Source organism: Buteo buteo, chromosome 7 (assembly GCF_964188355.1).
Source record: "Buteo buteo chromosome 7, bButBut1.hap1.1, whole genome shotgun sequence".
Classification (NCBI taxonomy): domain Eukaryota; kingdom Metazoa; phylum Chordata; class Aves; order Accipitriformes; family Accipitridae; genus Buteo; species Buteo buteo.
Genome location: NC_134177.1, coordinates 14,312,838 through 14,328,162, shown reverse-complemented (window position 1 = coordinate 14,328,162; position 15,325 = coordinate 14,312,838). Strand labels below are relative to the sequence as shown.

The window sequence follows — 15,325 nt, the reverse complement described above, 5'->3', positions numbered from 1 at the left end:
TTGGGTTTGTCCCTTTCTGCCAATATCATGGGGAGATGACTGCGCCGCTCTGCCCGGGGTCCCGCTAAGGAGATGCTGTATGGGGTTGTGCTGCTCCTGGCAGAGCTCTACGTTTGGAGAAGTATTAAGCTCTTGTGCAGACCACGGCTTCGGTCAGGGCAGGGGGAAGTAGCAATAGAAGCTCTGCTCTCTTCTTGGCAGCACGTGCATCTGTCGTACCCGAAGTTGTATGTGGGAGGAAGGGGGGATTTTGTCCAAGGGACACCTCCTTCAGAGTCCGCCTTGGGTCGGTGCCCCCTTCTACTTCAGCATTACTGAGCACGAGGGTGAACTCTATTTTAGATGGTCCTTGGCACCATCATCTTCCAAAAGAGAAGTGCTTAGCTGGGGAACTGTGACAGTTCTCTGGCAAGAAGGCGGGCAGCCGTGGTGAAAGGAGGGGAGCAGCTGCACTGCCGCCTGCCTGCGCTCCCCGTCTTTCTTTCTGGGGCCCTTTCAGTGCGATAGTTTGCGTTCGGAGTGCTTGACTCCATTGATAGATGTCGGAAAAGGGGAGATGTGAAATGGCTGGTTGCCTCCAATGGAGGGGGCTGGATTTGAGGATGAAGATCCAGGGCTAGATACAGCCACTACGGGGATGGAGAGCACAGAGCTTCTCCCTCATCCTGCAGCAGCATCCATGGAGCGCACTGTGCGGAGCTCTCTCCCCGTGGCACTCCTGTCTCGCTCTCTCTCCAGCACTGTGCTCTGTTTAGGGGATGTGTTACAGCCAGTGGACGGCTACATGCTGTGAACTGGCAAAATATCCACAGAGAGGCAATATAATTCTGTTACTTGTTCCTCTTTCCCAGCTGAAAGCTGATTGCGGTCGTGATAAAGATAAAAAAAACCCCAAAACGTTCATTTCGTGAAATATTTAGGCATTTTGGATTGAAATGAAGGAAGAAATGAGCCAGGTCTTGGGGTTAATAGAACATGCTCACTTAATTGATATTTATCTAGAACAGCATAGTTTTCAGTCCCCTCCCCTTGCTTGCTGCACAGTTTCTTTGCTTAGCAGTTGCCACCCATATTGCCTGAACTGCCAAATACATACATTTCCTTCATTCCCCAAAGCAGAACTATTTGCAAAAGGTCAAGCAGGATGGGACTGCTGCAAGTGAAGCCAGGCTGCAAAAAGCCAGGCCACATCTTCCAGAAAATTGAAAAACGGTAGAGTTAGCAAAAAGACAAAAGTGGTTTTGGCTTCCAGGGACCGGCTTGGGGTTGGGAAGCCCCCGGCAGTTGCTAAACGATGCTCCTCGGGGACTTGGGAGCCGCTGGGCTGCAGGAGATGCAGCAATCACACATTGGCAGGTGGGGGGCTTGGACCGTCCACCCACTGCCGAGCCGGTCCTTTCCCAGGCACGGCTCCTGTAACTGGATCCAGGTCTGAACTGCTGGCTGCCTGCACCCTCTGCCTCAGTTATCGATCTGCAGCCGTTCGTGTGGGCATCCTCTGCTGACCGACATCACGCGCTTGTGGGGATTTTCTGTGACAGTGGCGAAAAGGGCTGGCAGAGCGTGCGGTATAACTACCAGTTCTCAGCTGGCTTTTTATAGTTTGGTTTTATGCTCTTCAGTACGGGGTCTGCCTGCTGGCTGACACACAGCATCATTATTTAAAAATTTATAAACATTTGTTTTGGCTTTTATTTCATTTCCTTCTGTGTCCTTCCTACCTTCTCCGCTTCCTGAAATATTTCTTCTACTATTTTTCTTTCTGTTTCTTCAAAATCACAGCGCTACCTTCCATGAAATAAATTTTAGGTTTTAGAGCTAGAGCCTGGTAGTGGCTCCTGAATGACTAGAAACCACCCGGTGAAGTTTGAGAGCTCCTTTGCCTCGAGCCCTCAGGTGGTGAGTGGCTCCTGGGCAGCCGGAGGAGCAGGAGCCATGTTCAGAGACCTGTTTGAGAGGCAGATTTTCTGTTTTCGCTCCATCTGCACCGTGTCATCCTGAGCACACGCACCCCTGGGGAGGGAGCTTGCTGTTTACAGCTCTCTCCCGCGATGGCAATGGGGTGGCTGGTGAACCTGCCTGTCTCGCTGGAGTCCTCGGAGCCGCCCGACATCAGGAATGAGGTGTTTGTAGTGAGATACGAACCATGAAACACCATCCTTATTTAAAACAGAGCTTTAGATGGAATGAAGCAGATGATGGTTTTCTCACACCACAAGTGTTTTCATTAGGTTGAAGGAAACCTCTGGCTCGGATGGAAAATTAAAATCATTCTGCAGGTCAAAAAAGGTGTATTTTCACAAAGCAAAAGGAAAGAAGAAAGAACTTTAAGTCACATGGCAGGTTTTGGCCATTTTTAGCATGCTCTTGCTCTTTTAAGTGTAATGTGGTTTCAAACCAGAGTGGCACAAGCAGCACATTTTCTTCATGCATTTGGGTATTGTGTAAGATTTGTTGAATTTAGTAACATCATAATTTTGGGTCAAAAAATGCTTGCAAACCGCTACAGGAATGCTCAAGCTGCATTCGTGCAGTGAGCAAAAAAATTCTTACAATACAATCTGACTGATTCAAGCTTTAATTTTTCCATATCACAGGCTCATTTTCATTACCTGTTAAGTAAATAAGTCTCACACCTCGCATCCCTTTGGAAAATGTTGCAGGAGTGCATGAGGAATACTGTAGCAAAAGGGGACGTTATAGCTTGGTGTTATTGAGCGCTTGCAGAGTGACACCGGGACCCAAATTTTACCCTGAGTTGCCATCCAGTGATTACCCAGGGCTCTTCTGTGAGCTGGTGTTGGTAGGACCGGGTACCCTCCCCAAGACCGGTAGCATCTTAAGTGATTAATTTCTGCTCAGTGCTTGTTGATAGCATGTACCATCCATTTTCTATTTTAATGAATTTACTTTTCTAGGCATGCGGAGCAGGGTGGAAGATTGATGTAGTCGTTTCCGTAGTGTGTTTTGTTTGTGTGAGGGACTTCTCGGTGTTTCTGCAGTATTTCAGGCCTGTTGGATTAATGGGGGAAGCGGCTGAGAATAGCACAAATCACAGCGCCGTGGCAGGCGTGAACAGCAGGGATGGCGTCTGCTCTGCTCGTGTGAGGACTATTAGTGATCTGGTGCCTTGCATGGGGCACTTCAAGGTGAGGGGAGCTGGGGACTCTGTCATGGAGCCCTTCAAAAACTGGGGGTGCAGAAGCGTGATAATGTCACCAAGTTGTGGTCACCTAGCAGCCAGGCTGAAGGGACCCCCAAGGTTGACTAGTCCAACCGCAGCCCCGCACTGACACCAGCTGTATATTCCCCAGACAGATGTTTTTTAACCTGTTTTTTACATCCTCCCATGGAACAAATTCTGAGTAGAAAGAATTTCCTAATATCCAAACCAAATCTTCGTAGGAAGCCAGGAAGAAATCTGCTTAATTGAAGTGAAGAAGTTTTATGTTGCATATTGGAGTCAAAAAACCAAACCACAGCCTTTCTAACTATACAAGTGGCAAAGCGCTGCCACAAAATTGCCCAGGATTTCTGACCCATCAGACAACTCCTTAGGACACGTCTCTGTGACGCATGGCCCTGTAGGAAACCCTCTCCCTCTCCATCCCCGTTTGTAGGGTGAGAGGTTCTGCAAGCATGGGGAGAGGGCAGAACTATTTTTCTATTTTTTCCCTCCTGCCAGCTCCAGGCAGCAAAGCCCAGCAAGCTGCATCTCCAGGCATCATCCTCTGAGCCCGTCTTTCCACCTCCCTTGGGGACACCATAGCTGTGGCCCCTTCTTTGCTGGTATGAGCTTTGGGCTCAATCATCCCTCAGCCCAAAAGCTCTGCAGGGTGGGGGTACACATTTGCTAAATCTTCATGCAGCACTTGAGCTTTCATTGCCGGCATGGGGAAGGTCTGGATTTTACTCCTGATATTTCCCATTTGCGGGTGGCTGCTTGGGAGCTGGCACAGCCTGTGGGGGCCAGGGAGAAGCTCCCGTGAAGGGGCACACGCTGGGTTGGTTCATGGAGTCACGTTTGCACCCAAATGAAATGCCGCTCTGTGATTGTGGGCTCACACATAATATTTATGCTATCCTCTGTTTCACTCTGGGTGAATATGCTGTAATTTTGGCTAATTACACAATATGTCCGGAATAATTGCAGGGTGTTCCTCAAAATAAATAATACATCTTGTGTGCTCTGCTATCCATACTTATGAGCATGCTTTAACCTTCAGTAGCCAAGGCACTGACTGTGCTGGAAAATGACAGCTTAGCAGCTGTAACTACAACTTCTTTTCCATTAAACTTCTCATTTTTTAAATTCCCTTACCTGAAAAAGCTCACCCTTGTGCTGGTTTTGGCTGGGATAGAGTTTCTTCATAGTAGCTAGTGTGGGGCTATGTTTTGGATTTGTGCTGATAACAGTGTTGATAACACAGGGATGTTTTCGTTCTTGCTGAGCAGTGCTCACACAGAGCTGAGGCCTTTTCTGCTTCTCCCCCCACCCCACCAGCGAGCAGGCTGGGGGGGCACAAGGGGTTGGGAGGGGACACAGGCGGGACAGCTGACCCCCACTGACCCAAGGGATGGTCCAGAGCATACAACGTCATGCTCAGCATATAAAGGTGGGGGAAGGAGGAAGGGGGGACATTAGGGTTAGCATTTGTCTTCCCAAGTAACCGTTATGGGTGATGGAGCCCTGCTGTCCTGGAGATGGCTGAACACCTGCCCGCCCATGGGGAGCGCTGAATGAATTCCTTGGTTTGCTTGGGTGCGCGGCTTTTGCTTTACCTATTAACTGTCTTTATCTCAACCCACGAGTTTTCTCACTTTTACCCTTCCAACCCTCTCCCCTATCCCACTGGGAGGGAGGGAGCGAGCAGCTGCATGGTGCTTAGTTGCTGGCTGGGGTTAAACCACGACACCCTGCGTAAATTCTGGAACAGCCCTACATCTCTCCTTTATGCTTTCCGTTCCTGTCAGGCTTTGGTTTTCTCCTCATCGGAGCTCAAGTCAATACAGGTGTAGAAGTTTGCTCTTTAAAGGGAAATGTTTTGAAATTTTGACTGCTGGTAAAACACCCTGGATCAACAGAGCAACAGAAACTGTGTCCTGGGGGAGACAAAGACAAACCCAGGAGTGTAGCTGTATGAAGAATTGATTTTTTTAGTTCTCTGGTTAAATGGAAGAAGTTTCTGGGGAGGGGATTCAGATCCAATGCAATATTTCATTCTACTTAAAATGAAACTTTTACTTTCATCTCCATCTCTTTTAACATTTTTTTTTCATTAAATTGCCAAACAAAGCGTTGTCTCAAAAGAAAAAAATCAAAACTTGTACGCTTTTCAGATCTCCTTTTTTCCCCCTGTTAATGAGATGGAGTTTGTGTATAGCTTCAGCTGCTCTTACTCTGAATTTTTTAGCAAAATATTCAGCTAGGCAATTTCACCCAGAGGTATTCAGCAATTCTGTGCCAAAATAGCTGGTGGCCATCAGTCCTCTTCCATCCCATTGTTTTCACCTGTGGTGGTCTTGGGGACCTCTTTTGGCCCTGCAGTGCTGGAGATGGCTGTCTTTTCCTTAGCTTGTGTGCAGAGTGGGTAGCTCGTGTCATGTACATTAGTTTGGCATTTGCCTTCTAGGAAAACTCATCCAAGACTTTGGACCTCTTTTGTCCTTGAGCCTTGGACCTTAGGTGGCTGGCACATGGGATCTGGAGCCTGGGGAGCGAGTGAGCTTCAGGGTGACTTCTATAAGTCCTAACATCCATAGGGTCCTAGGAACAGGGTGGCCTGCAAGAGACATGTAGCAGTGGTCCCATGTTGCACCCCCATTTTCAATGCTTTATATGACTCCTTTCTCTGCCCCTTACCTCAGACTTCTATTAACATCTGTGTAAAGCTGATTCCCTTGATATGGGAGGGCCTGCATAAACGCCAGTGCCACGCAACCACATCCTTTCCACCTACCCTGCAAGTGAGAAATAAGACTTCCCTGGAGGGACTCATCTTTGTAAGAGCAAAGCAGGCGTAGTGCGGAGCTTTGCACATGTCTGCTCCTTGGTAGAGGAGTGCAGGCAGGCAGCTGTGCTCAGTGCTGGAGGGCTAATTACTATTCCTCATTGCAGGTATCAGCACAGGAAAGGAAATCACTTCTCTGGATGCTCTTTTTGCCTGCAAGGTGCCATTCTGCTCTAGTGACTCACTGATGGTGACAGGAGGCGATTGCTTTGATGGGTGCTGTCATCGGTTTGAGCCCATCATCCCTCCGAGTTAGGGAAATGTCATTTTTGGAAGCTTGTCCTTCAAATGCAGAGGCCATCCCTGTCAGCACAGCCTGTTATTTCACGTAATGCATCCTGGAAACACCAGTCGTCTCTCTATAGTTATTAGCCCTGGGTGGAGATTCACCCTTGAGATGAGTAAATACATAAGTGTGCCATGCAGCTCTATTGTCCCAGAGTCATTTTCTTCTCAAAATAAATTCCCTGTAATTGGAGGGTGACACTAACCCTGTAATCACGTTGAACTGGAGCTGAGCATGGCCTTCGTTCTGCATCATTGGGAAAGGAGCTGGGATCAACTTTGGTGCTCCCAGAGTCACAGATCTCGGGAGTAATTCTTAGCATCAGTCAGTCAGTCTGTTTACATCTCTCCATCCTACTCACAGGCTGGGTGATGTGCCCGTGTGTTAAGCTGAATGGCTGTATCTAAACTGAAGGGGTTTGTGGCAGCTTTGCAAGGTGGGGCTGGATGCCTGGCTTTGCTACAGAGCCCCTCCTCATGCTTGGGCAGCCGCCGTTTGCCCACCGTGACCTGACCTCTGTGCAGGCAGCCTGCGGAGGCATCCAAATGCAAATGCCCGACGCTGCTGCTCACCTTCTTCGGCTCTGCAGTTCATTTGCCCTCTCCCTGCCTCTTACTTGGGATGCTACAGGCTGCACCGCCCAATCCATCCAGGCCTCCTGCTTGTAGGCTTCCTTGAGGCGGAGTGTGTCCTTCTGCTCTGAACAATTTTGCTGAGTTTAGCCACAGAAACTGTGGAAAACATTTTGTGGGGCTGGGAAACGTCGTCCTTGCCTTCGCCTGTGTGCTTTTCTGCCCTCAGCGACTCCTGTGGGAGCTGAAGATGCTCAGCACTTTGCAGCAAGGTTTCCTACCTCCGCACCTGAGTGACACCGTTGGAGTGTCCTCCATGTGGCTCGGGAGGCTTTGACCTGCTTCGTGCACGACTCACTGCAGGTGCGGTCCCAGACCCGTGTGCAGTGCCTGCTAAAGGCTCACGCTCTGCCCTGGTCACAGCTTGGAAGAGTCGGCCAAGGCGTTTGGCTGGGGAAAACGCACCCCTGGTCTTCAAGGGCAGCAGCTCCTGGCACAGCTGCAAGTGCTGTTATTCCTGAGCTTCCCAGTTTGGGTGGATTCAGTGAATCATGGTAGTGAGTTGAGCTATTAAACTTATGCCAACAGTCATGCATTTAATTGGAGACAGCCGCTTACTTCATCTTAACTCCTCAGGAACTTAGCAGCTCCTGGCTGGGAAAAAAACCCAACATTTTTCTCCCTCAGCTTTTCCTCTTTTTCCCCACCAAGTTCCGTGCTGATGCCTGTCACCATAGTAATGTGCATGGAGCTCACTGATGCGTTTTTGTGCCGAGTTAATGCAAGCCTTCATTAATGCTGTACTTCCGAGGGAGGGATTTTGGTACCCTGCTCTGTCTGCATGTGTTTGCAGTTTTTGGCTTATCAAGTATTCTGGAACCCGTCCTTTTCAGGGGAGGGGAACTGCAGTTTCTGTGGTGGCACTTTAAACGTCGAGTTAATCTAAGTAAATTAGGAGCAGTATACGCTTTGACTTGAATGCTGGTTTTGGTGTGTTAAGGATTTGAGTGCTGGTTGGGTGAGTCATAAATCAACCTCCCATTATGACAGCTGCAGCCTGAATGGGGGAAAATAAGAATAATGGAATGTGTAAATTCCAGGCTAAAATGTTTAATTGCAATAAACAAATGTTTAAAGAACATTTAGGTGAAATATGCTCCTGAGATGTATTACAGTTCCTGTGTTTGCAGTCAGATCCTCAGCAAAACTGTTGCACAGGCATGGAAGGGAGTCAGCAGTATGCCCAGCCACGGTTCAAAACAGGGCTGGAGATGCTTTCTCCCTTTGCCAGACCAATGTCCTTAGCAGGTACCAGAGGGACTGTTTTGGGAGCCTGCTGCTGGCATCTCTGACAGCCTTGCTGTGCTAAGACCCCGCAGAGGCGTTGAGTCAGAGCATGTCCTGCTGCAGAAAAAGAGAACAAACAAACAGGCAAGTCTCCTGTTGAAATCATAGAGCAGGTACCTTCCTTCTACCTTGTTGCAGGTTGCTGAATATAAAATAGCTGCTTGCTGTCTAAGCTACCAGAGTCCTCTGTTGTTTGACAGCTTGTTATGTGGAGAACAGTAACCCCAAGAGCTTCAGAATTTATGCCATAACCAACACAGAGTGCTGCTGGCACCCAGCGCAGTAACTTCTGGAGTGGATTTAAAAGCAATTCTGCACCAGCAACCTCAAGTGGAGGCCTGCCTGCCGACCAGAGCATTGCTATGAGTTGCAAGTGGCTCAAATCCCTGAAACGTCACTAAGCCCTTCATCTTTCCAAGATGTCATTGAAAAGCAGCCCCTCTGAGATCCCTACCATTAATTCAGGGAGTTCAGATCAAGGTGACTTCTGTGAGTGGGGTCTTGTTGAGTCCCTTTAGATTTCCCAGCCCAAGGCAAAGCGGGGTCTGGCTTGCTGCAGCCTCCGGTCATCGTATTGCCATAATAAGAAGTGTCCTATGAATTGCAAGAAATGCGGCTGTGGCAGACTGCCTTCCACGATGGAGTCTCAGCTGGAAATTAGTGTTGTGCCCTATTCCTTGGTCCTCCTGAGCTCAGGGTTTGGATCGAATTGAGCTACCATACAGTACTTGATTGAGTGTAGGGTTCCTCACCCAGGGGTTTGTGCTGCTACTTTGCTGATGGGAATACACAAGAGTTAGTGCCCTCGGTGGGGCTTTGCTAAATGTGGCGCTGGTGCATAACATCATAGCTCCTCTCTGCCTTAAGGTGAGTTATTCTGCTTGTGTGTTTTTCATTTTCCAGTTAACGGGGCGAGTTCTGCATTCGCCTTAAATAGCAGAAATAAAAGAAAAGGTCATTAAAGAGCTAGTGATATATCTGAGAAGAAACATTTCTGCCAGCGTCCCTGACAGAGCTCTTGCTCTTTTCCCTGTAGCCCACAAATACCTTCAGCAATGCCTGTGGTTTGAGGGTGAGGGATGTGACTCTGCAGAGTAGCTGATTTGGACATGATCCCCTGGCCTTCTGTGAGCATGTCCCTAGAGATCAAACAAAGTATGTGTGAGCGCCCTGCAACTATCATGTCCTGGGCAAGCCCCAGGAGAGTGAAAATCGCTGTACAATAAGGCAGGAAGCACAGCAGCTGCTGGTGAACTGAGATGGCTTTAAGGCTCAGCAGCAGGACAGCTGAAATGAATAATGGCAGCATCACATTACCATTTAAGTAGAGACAAGGAGATTAGCAATCAGATCATGATTTAGTTAGCCTCAGCTGTGTTAAAGGGCTCAGAAAGTTAAAAGCAGGGCAGGCAGAGCTGGTGAGTTTGGTCTGTGGAAGGAGGAGTAAGTAGGATGCTCTTCAGGGGATGTGCAGCGAGTTGGTCACTGGATGACTGCTCTAAGAAGTGTGATCAGCCGAGAACTGTCTTCACCCTAAGGAAAACTCCTAGCCTGGCAGATGCTGCAGACCAGGAATGGAGCCATGGCTTAGCTCTTGCTCCCTGTTACTCTTACTGGTCTGTGCTGTGACTGTGCCTGTTGTGTCAGGGATGCTTCCTGGGTATGATCTTCTCCTGCATCTTCTGGGAGCACCATAATTCGAAGGATTTGAGCTCACTGCATCTGCATAAGGAGATGGTCCACTGAGCTTTCTCCAGCACTGCCCAGCCCTGAACAGCTGTGTATGAGCAACCAGAACAGGAACTTTAAAGTAAGCATCCTAAAGTATAACAGTATTGCTTATAAGGGGAAAATATCCCTTTGCATATCATATGGGAATCCATACTGCATGGAAATCTCTTGTTTAGTCAGTACTTTGGTATCAAGGCAGTCATAACTTCTTTCTTAAATCCATTCTGAAGTACTTGACTTTGTGTTTAGGGAGAAGCTAAGTTGGTGCTGAAGTCTTGTATACTTCAGTTCCATTTCTGCAGGGAAAGCTGCTCCTACAGCAAAATAAAAGACTGTATGGAGGAGCCTGAGTGGGAGGAATAGGTTTATCCCAAGTGTGTTATGCAGTGTTGCTCCTTCAAAAGCAAGAGGATCTGAGTCCCCCTTGCTACATAGGGGTGAGGTTAGAGAGTAGGTTTGAGTTTGATTCCTGGTAAATTCTGTGAATTATAGAACAAAAATGCTCGTGGCAGGGTTTGTAGTTATCTGTGCTGCGTTTTTTTTCTTTTTCTCTGGTTTGCTTCTTTATCTTATTGATTATAGTCTGGAGCAATATCATTGAGGGAACTTTAGACAAGAAAAGTATCAAGGTTGTGGGGTTTTATTTTAATTCTGCCCCCTCCCCAGTGCCCCAGTAAGCACTGGGAATGTTGCCTGCTGGAAGTTTTGTTCTCTCTTTTTAATTGCAAAACTGTAAAAAGTTCTCAGTCTATTTCATTGTCTTTCTGCCTTCTGTTCTGACTTACCAGGGTGTCCCACCATCCTTAACTGACAAGGACACCTACTGGTTTTGAGATTTTTCTACAAACTGAGGTTTTCAGCATGATTGCTGCAGCATAAGGGATAGCAATGCTGGAAGACTGTGATAAAATGGCTCTGTAGATGGAAAGAAGTGGTGCTAAAATATATGATATGACAAAAGTAGGGGATCTCTTAAAAGTTATGTGCAGAGTTTTCCTCTGGGCTAGCAGAAGTCCTGTCCTGTGATTACACAGTTCCCTCTTCAGGTAGTAACTCTGTAGTGAGCTTTGGGGAGAAAGATGGGTAAGTCCTTGTTCCTTGTTAAAAGCTGCCTTTGCCTAAAATTTTGACTGTAGGCCTCCCAGCCACACTGCTTGCTGGATGAATGACAAATCCCAATATCCCACTTCATGCCCAGACATGAGACAGGAGGTGGGAAGCAGCTACTCCCGCTGGCTGCTGTCACTGGTGTAGCTGTGCTTGAACTGGTCCCTTTGCAATCAGTGGAGAGATGCAAGTGGTTTCGGGACCCTATGGACCTGGCCTGGCTTGCCTGTTGATTTCTGGGATGCAAAGGGAGCCCGGCTCAGGTGTAGAGACAGCTGTATGAGGTGATGCAAATCACCCATTGCCCTGGCAGCTCCCTAACCCTCCTGGTCTGTGCTCTGTGTTAGAGGAGAGAACTTGGTCCTGGCTATGCATGTCTCTATGCTGCTTTTGTATTTCGTTTGGGTAGGTACCCAAAGGTGCAGCTGCTCACCAGTGCTTCTCTCCTGTAGAAAGAGACCCAAGGAAATGCAGAAACCAGGAAAAGAGATCTGTATGTCTCCAAAGGGCTTTCTGACCTTTTGGTGTCTGGAAAAGGCATTTGTTTGCTGGTGCTGCAGGGCATCCTAAATGAGGCTGGGGAGCAGGGATGCTCTTGCAGAAGAGGATCTGTGCAGTGAGGAGAGAGAGGAACACTGCTGCTGTCAGACTGTGTTAGGGCCAGGAGGAATGTGGTGGGTCTGTGTATGGCTGAGAGCTCTCCGCTTCAGTCCCCTTGAGTTTTACTTTGAGTTTGGGCATGAGCCTCAAACTTCAGCAAAACCAGGTCAGGTCAGAAAAAAAACCCCACATGTAAGACAAGATTACTCCTCCAACCTGTCCCTAGGCAGGCATTGACTCAGAAAAGCCTGGGATTATGAAGATGGCAGTTGTTAAGCTTGAATCAGACCTGACTGACTGTCTATGTCAGATCGGTAACAAAAAGGGACCCTGGGGCTTTATCCTGTGTTTTACTATGGTGACACTTGGCCTTCTGCTGCAATGGTATTTGCATCTATAGCGAAGATGCAGGGGGACCTCAGGGGATCTTGGGTGCTGTTCTGATAAACTCTAAAAATGACATGAAGCTCCTAATGATGAGCAGATTTGCTCTATATTTTACTTGGTAGGCTATTTAGTAAAAGTGGGAGAGGTTTTCATGTGTTCCAAAGTGATTTGCATGATCGAAGTATAGTTTGCACCCCAAAGAAGAAGGAAAGGTCATTCTATCCTGTAGCTAAACTATCTTCCCAAGAAAGGGGAAAAGGTCAGGGTTTTTTTATATCTCCACTTCTCTTATCCTTGAGGGGCTTTAAGACAAGATCTCCCCCCTTCCCCAGCACACAGAAAGCCTCAGGCTGCAGGAGCATCTTCTAAATCTCTCCTGCTGGGAGCTCTTTCATTTTGTGCAAAGTACTTAAATGCTAAAATTTAACCAGAGTAAAAATGAGGCTAAGACTCATTCAGGAACTCAAACATAGGTCTCGTATCAGAGAGTGCCTAGTAGTGCCTTTACTATTCTGGTATTAGATAAAAGGGAGGAAGGGGACGGGCTCAAGGAGGGTGGTACAGTCATCTATGCCTGAGAATACAGCTTTTCATTGCCTCTAGCTTTGATGTGCTTGTTAGAAAAGTGAGTTAAATTAAGCTTCTGCCTTCAACAAAATTGATAATTCATTTTGGTAAGAAAGCAAAACACTTAGCTCAATCTAAGGCTCAATTTGACATCTGTTGGCTTGACCGATGTTAGCTCTTACTAGATGGCCAGTACAATTGTACTTATCCACTGTCCCAGAGTTGTCTTGCTGGGAGAAAGCCTGTCTGCAGTCTACAACACTCTTGTTGCTATGAAATCACTTGTTTTAAGGCAGCATAGAAACCAGCTGATATTGATTGATTCAGTGGCTTTTGGAGCTATGAAATAGTACCTGATTCTCCCTGGCTGGTGGAGGGGTTGGTGAAGCTGAAATCCTTTGCACCTGCAGCCTGTCTGCATCCAAGGTCCCTGCTTGCTGCAGGGGGGTTTGCCTGTGCAGAAGTGCAGGCTGAGTGCTGTCCTCAAATGGAAGTTGCACAGTGCAGTGCAAAATCGTTAGAGATGAGGGCTCCTAATGGAAACACTTAACACACAACGTGACTGGAGTTATATAAGGACTATGGCTTATTAAACAGCCTCACTAGAGGCATGAAAGATGGGAGGCTGACAAGATTTTGGTATGCTACACTGGATTTTTTCCTGTCTATTGAGCCAGCAATAACTAGGTCTTATTTATTTACTTTTGGTGGGTGGTCACATAAAACCACAAACTGCTGTCACACAAGGAAGGTCTCTGCCATTCAGCTAGTGTGTCTGTTCACGTGTAGCCAGCTAGCTTGCTTTCCAGAAGCAATGCCTGTGACAAATTGTAAGACTTGCATGATTAAAATAGAATTTATTTTTGACCACTTAATTTGTGTTTGATCAGTTGGATGGCAAGGAGACAGGCAGTAACGTTGCAGACCTCTGTCATGTGAAGTTCAAATTGCTTCTGCTTTTTTGTTTTCTTTTTCCTCTTCAGCACAGGTATAAAATGTTGCAGAGGCAATAAGGAAGCCCCTAGCCAGTCTGTGGCTGGCTCATGATGTACAGGGGCTGGGAAAGGACCCTGCTAGAGGCAAAGAGTGATTCTCATCTACCAGAGTGTGGCACATGTTTTGGGAGGGAGGAACATGCGGGATTTTGAAACAGAGGCGTTTTAAGGTGCCCATAAGAGCTTCAGAGGTCATTTTTGGAGGTGTCTTGCATCTGTTCCTTTCAGGATTTTGCTCCCTGATTCCCACACAGTTGGACTCATGCAGCCTGATTCAGCACTCAGTTACTTTGGTTTTACACCAGTATGATACCAGTGATTTAAATAGATTTTCATTGGCATAAAACTGGAACTGCATGATAGGGAATCAACCATACAGAAAACAAGGTAGTTGGCTTCACAGGCTGAATAAGAAACAATAAGCAAATTCTTTCCAACACTGCTAGCAAATATTCTTCTGAACGAGTGGCATATCCAGAATACATAAGCTGTCTAAAGACTTTCATTTGGTAGCTAACTTTCAGTGAAGTGATGTTCCATAAATCTGTTACTTTCTACTGCACCAACTATGCATTGCATTTTTACCTGCTCATCTGATCTCAATTTTATTTGCCTGTACATCTATGTATATATGAATATTTTACAACCATGCTTGAAAGGAATCACAGAAAGCTGTCTTATCTGCCAAGCACTTCTACATTTACTCAGGGCTTAATGGGGGCCAAGCAAATTGGGTCTCTTGCTACTTGGTATATCTAATAATAATAATTTTTTTTGCAGAACCCCAGCTGAAAGGAATTGTGACAAGGTTATTCAGCCAGCAGGAATACTTCCTGCAGATGCACCCAGATGGTACAATTGATGGGACCAAGGACGAAAACAGCGACTACAGTAAGAAAAATTAGCCTGTTTTGCAACCCAATTACAATCAAATGCATCACCTAGTGGGTCTCACTTGTGTAGCTTTATTTTTGAAAAGATCAAATTAGGAAGAAGCCAGCTGTTTTCTGCACATTTTTTCTATCTATCCTTCCCCTTTAAATCTTGCCTGTATAATTTCATATGTTTCCTCTCCGATCTTCTTCCCTCCTGCCCCGATTCTGTAACTGCCATCTGGGTGGGGTGGAGAATAAAACCCATGATTTGAATTGCTGCCAGAAGAGAAAGGAGATTATATTTATACACATGCCACGTGGGTAAAGGATATGGGGAATTCTCTCTCCAAGGAGAAGAGGAGAAAATTGTTTTCACTATTTTATCCTGAAAAATTCAGCAAGCATCAGGAATTTCCAGGCTGGAGAAAACCAGCTGTTCACTAAAGTCTAGTGCTTTGAGGCTGGTGTAAAGGTTGAGGGTATTGAATGACCTTTCCAAAGGAACTCATCTTCCAAAACCCTTTTCAAAGGGGTTGGGTTCATGCTGTCCAACAAAGTGCAGCAGAGTGACGCAGGTTTAAAAATGATGCTTGTGTGCAGGAGCCATATTGGCTTAAAAAAAATGCAAAGCAGTAGCCAGTCTTCCTTTTGTAAAAGAAGTAGTTTTGTCAATACCAAAGCTCCTTCAAAAGGTTAAAAAAGGTGCAGGATATTTTCTACAGCATCTCTTCATTTTGTAGGTGTCAGACTGATGCTTCTGAGTAGACAGTAATAAGCTGGACAGTAATAAGCTCAGATCCTTGGTGCCACAAACTGCACTCAGGTCTTCATTTGTGTCGTCCTATGT

At 46.8% G+C, this 15,325-nt stretch overlaps 1 protein-coding gene across 2 annotated transcripts in view; it reads left to right on the top strand.

Moving 5' to 3' along the window:
• Positions 1-15,325, top strand: part of FGF12 (fibroblast growth factor 12) — a 236,912-nt gene that overhangs the window by 140,221 nt on the left and 81,366 nt on the right. For both annotated transcript variants that reach the window (XM_075033244.1, XM_075033243.1), the window contains one exon: positions 14,384-14,494. In XM_075033244.1, coding sequence (XP_074889345.1) covers positions 14,384-14,494 — 111 coding nt within the window. The remainder of the gene's footprint in view (positions 1-14,383; positions 14,495-15,325) is intronic.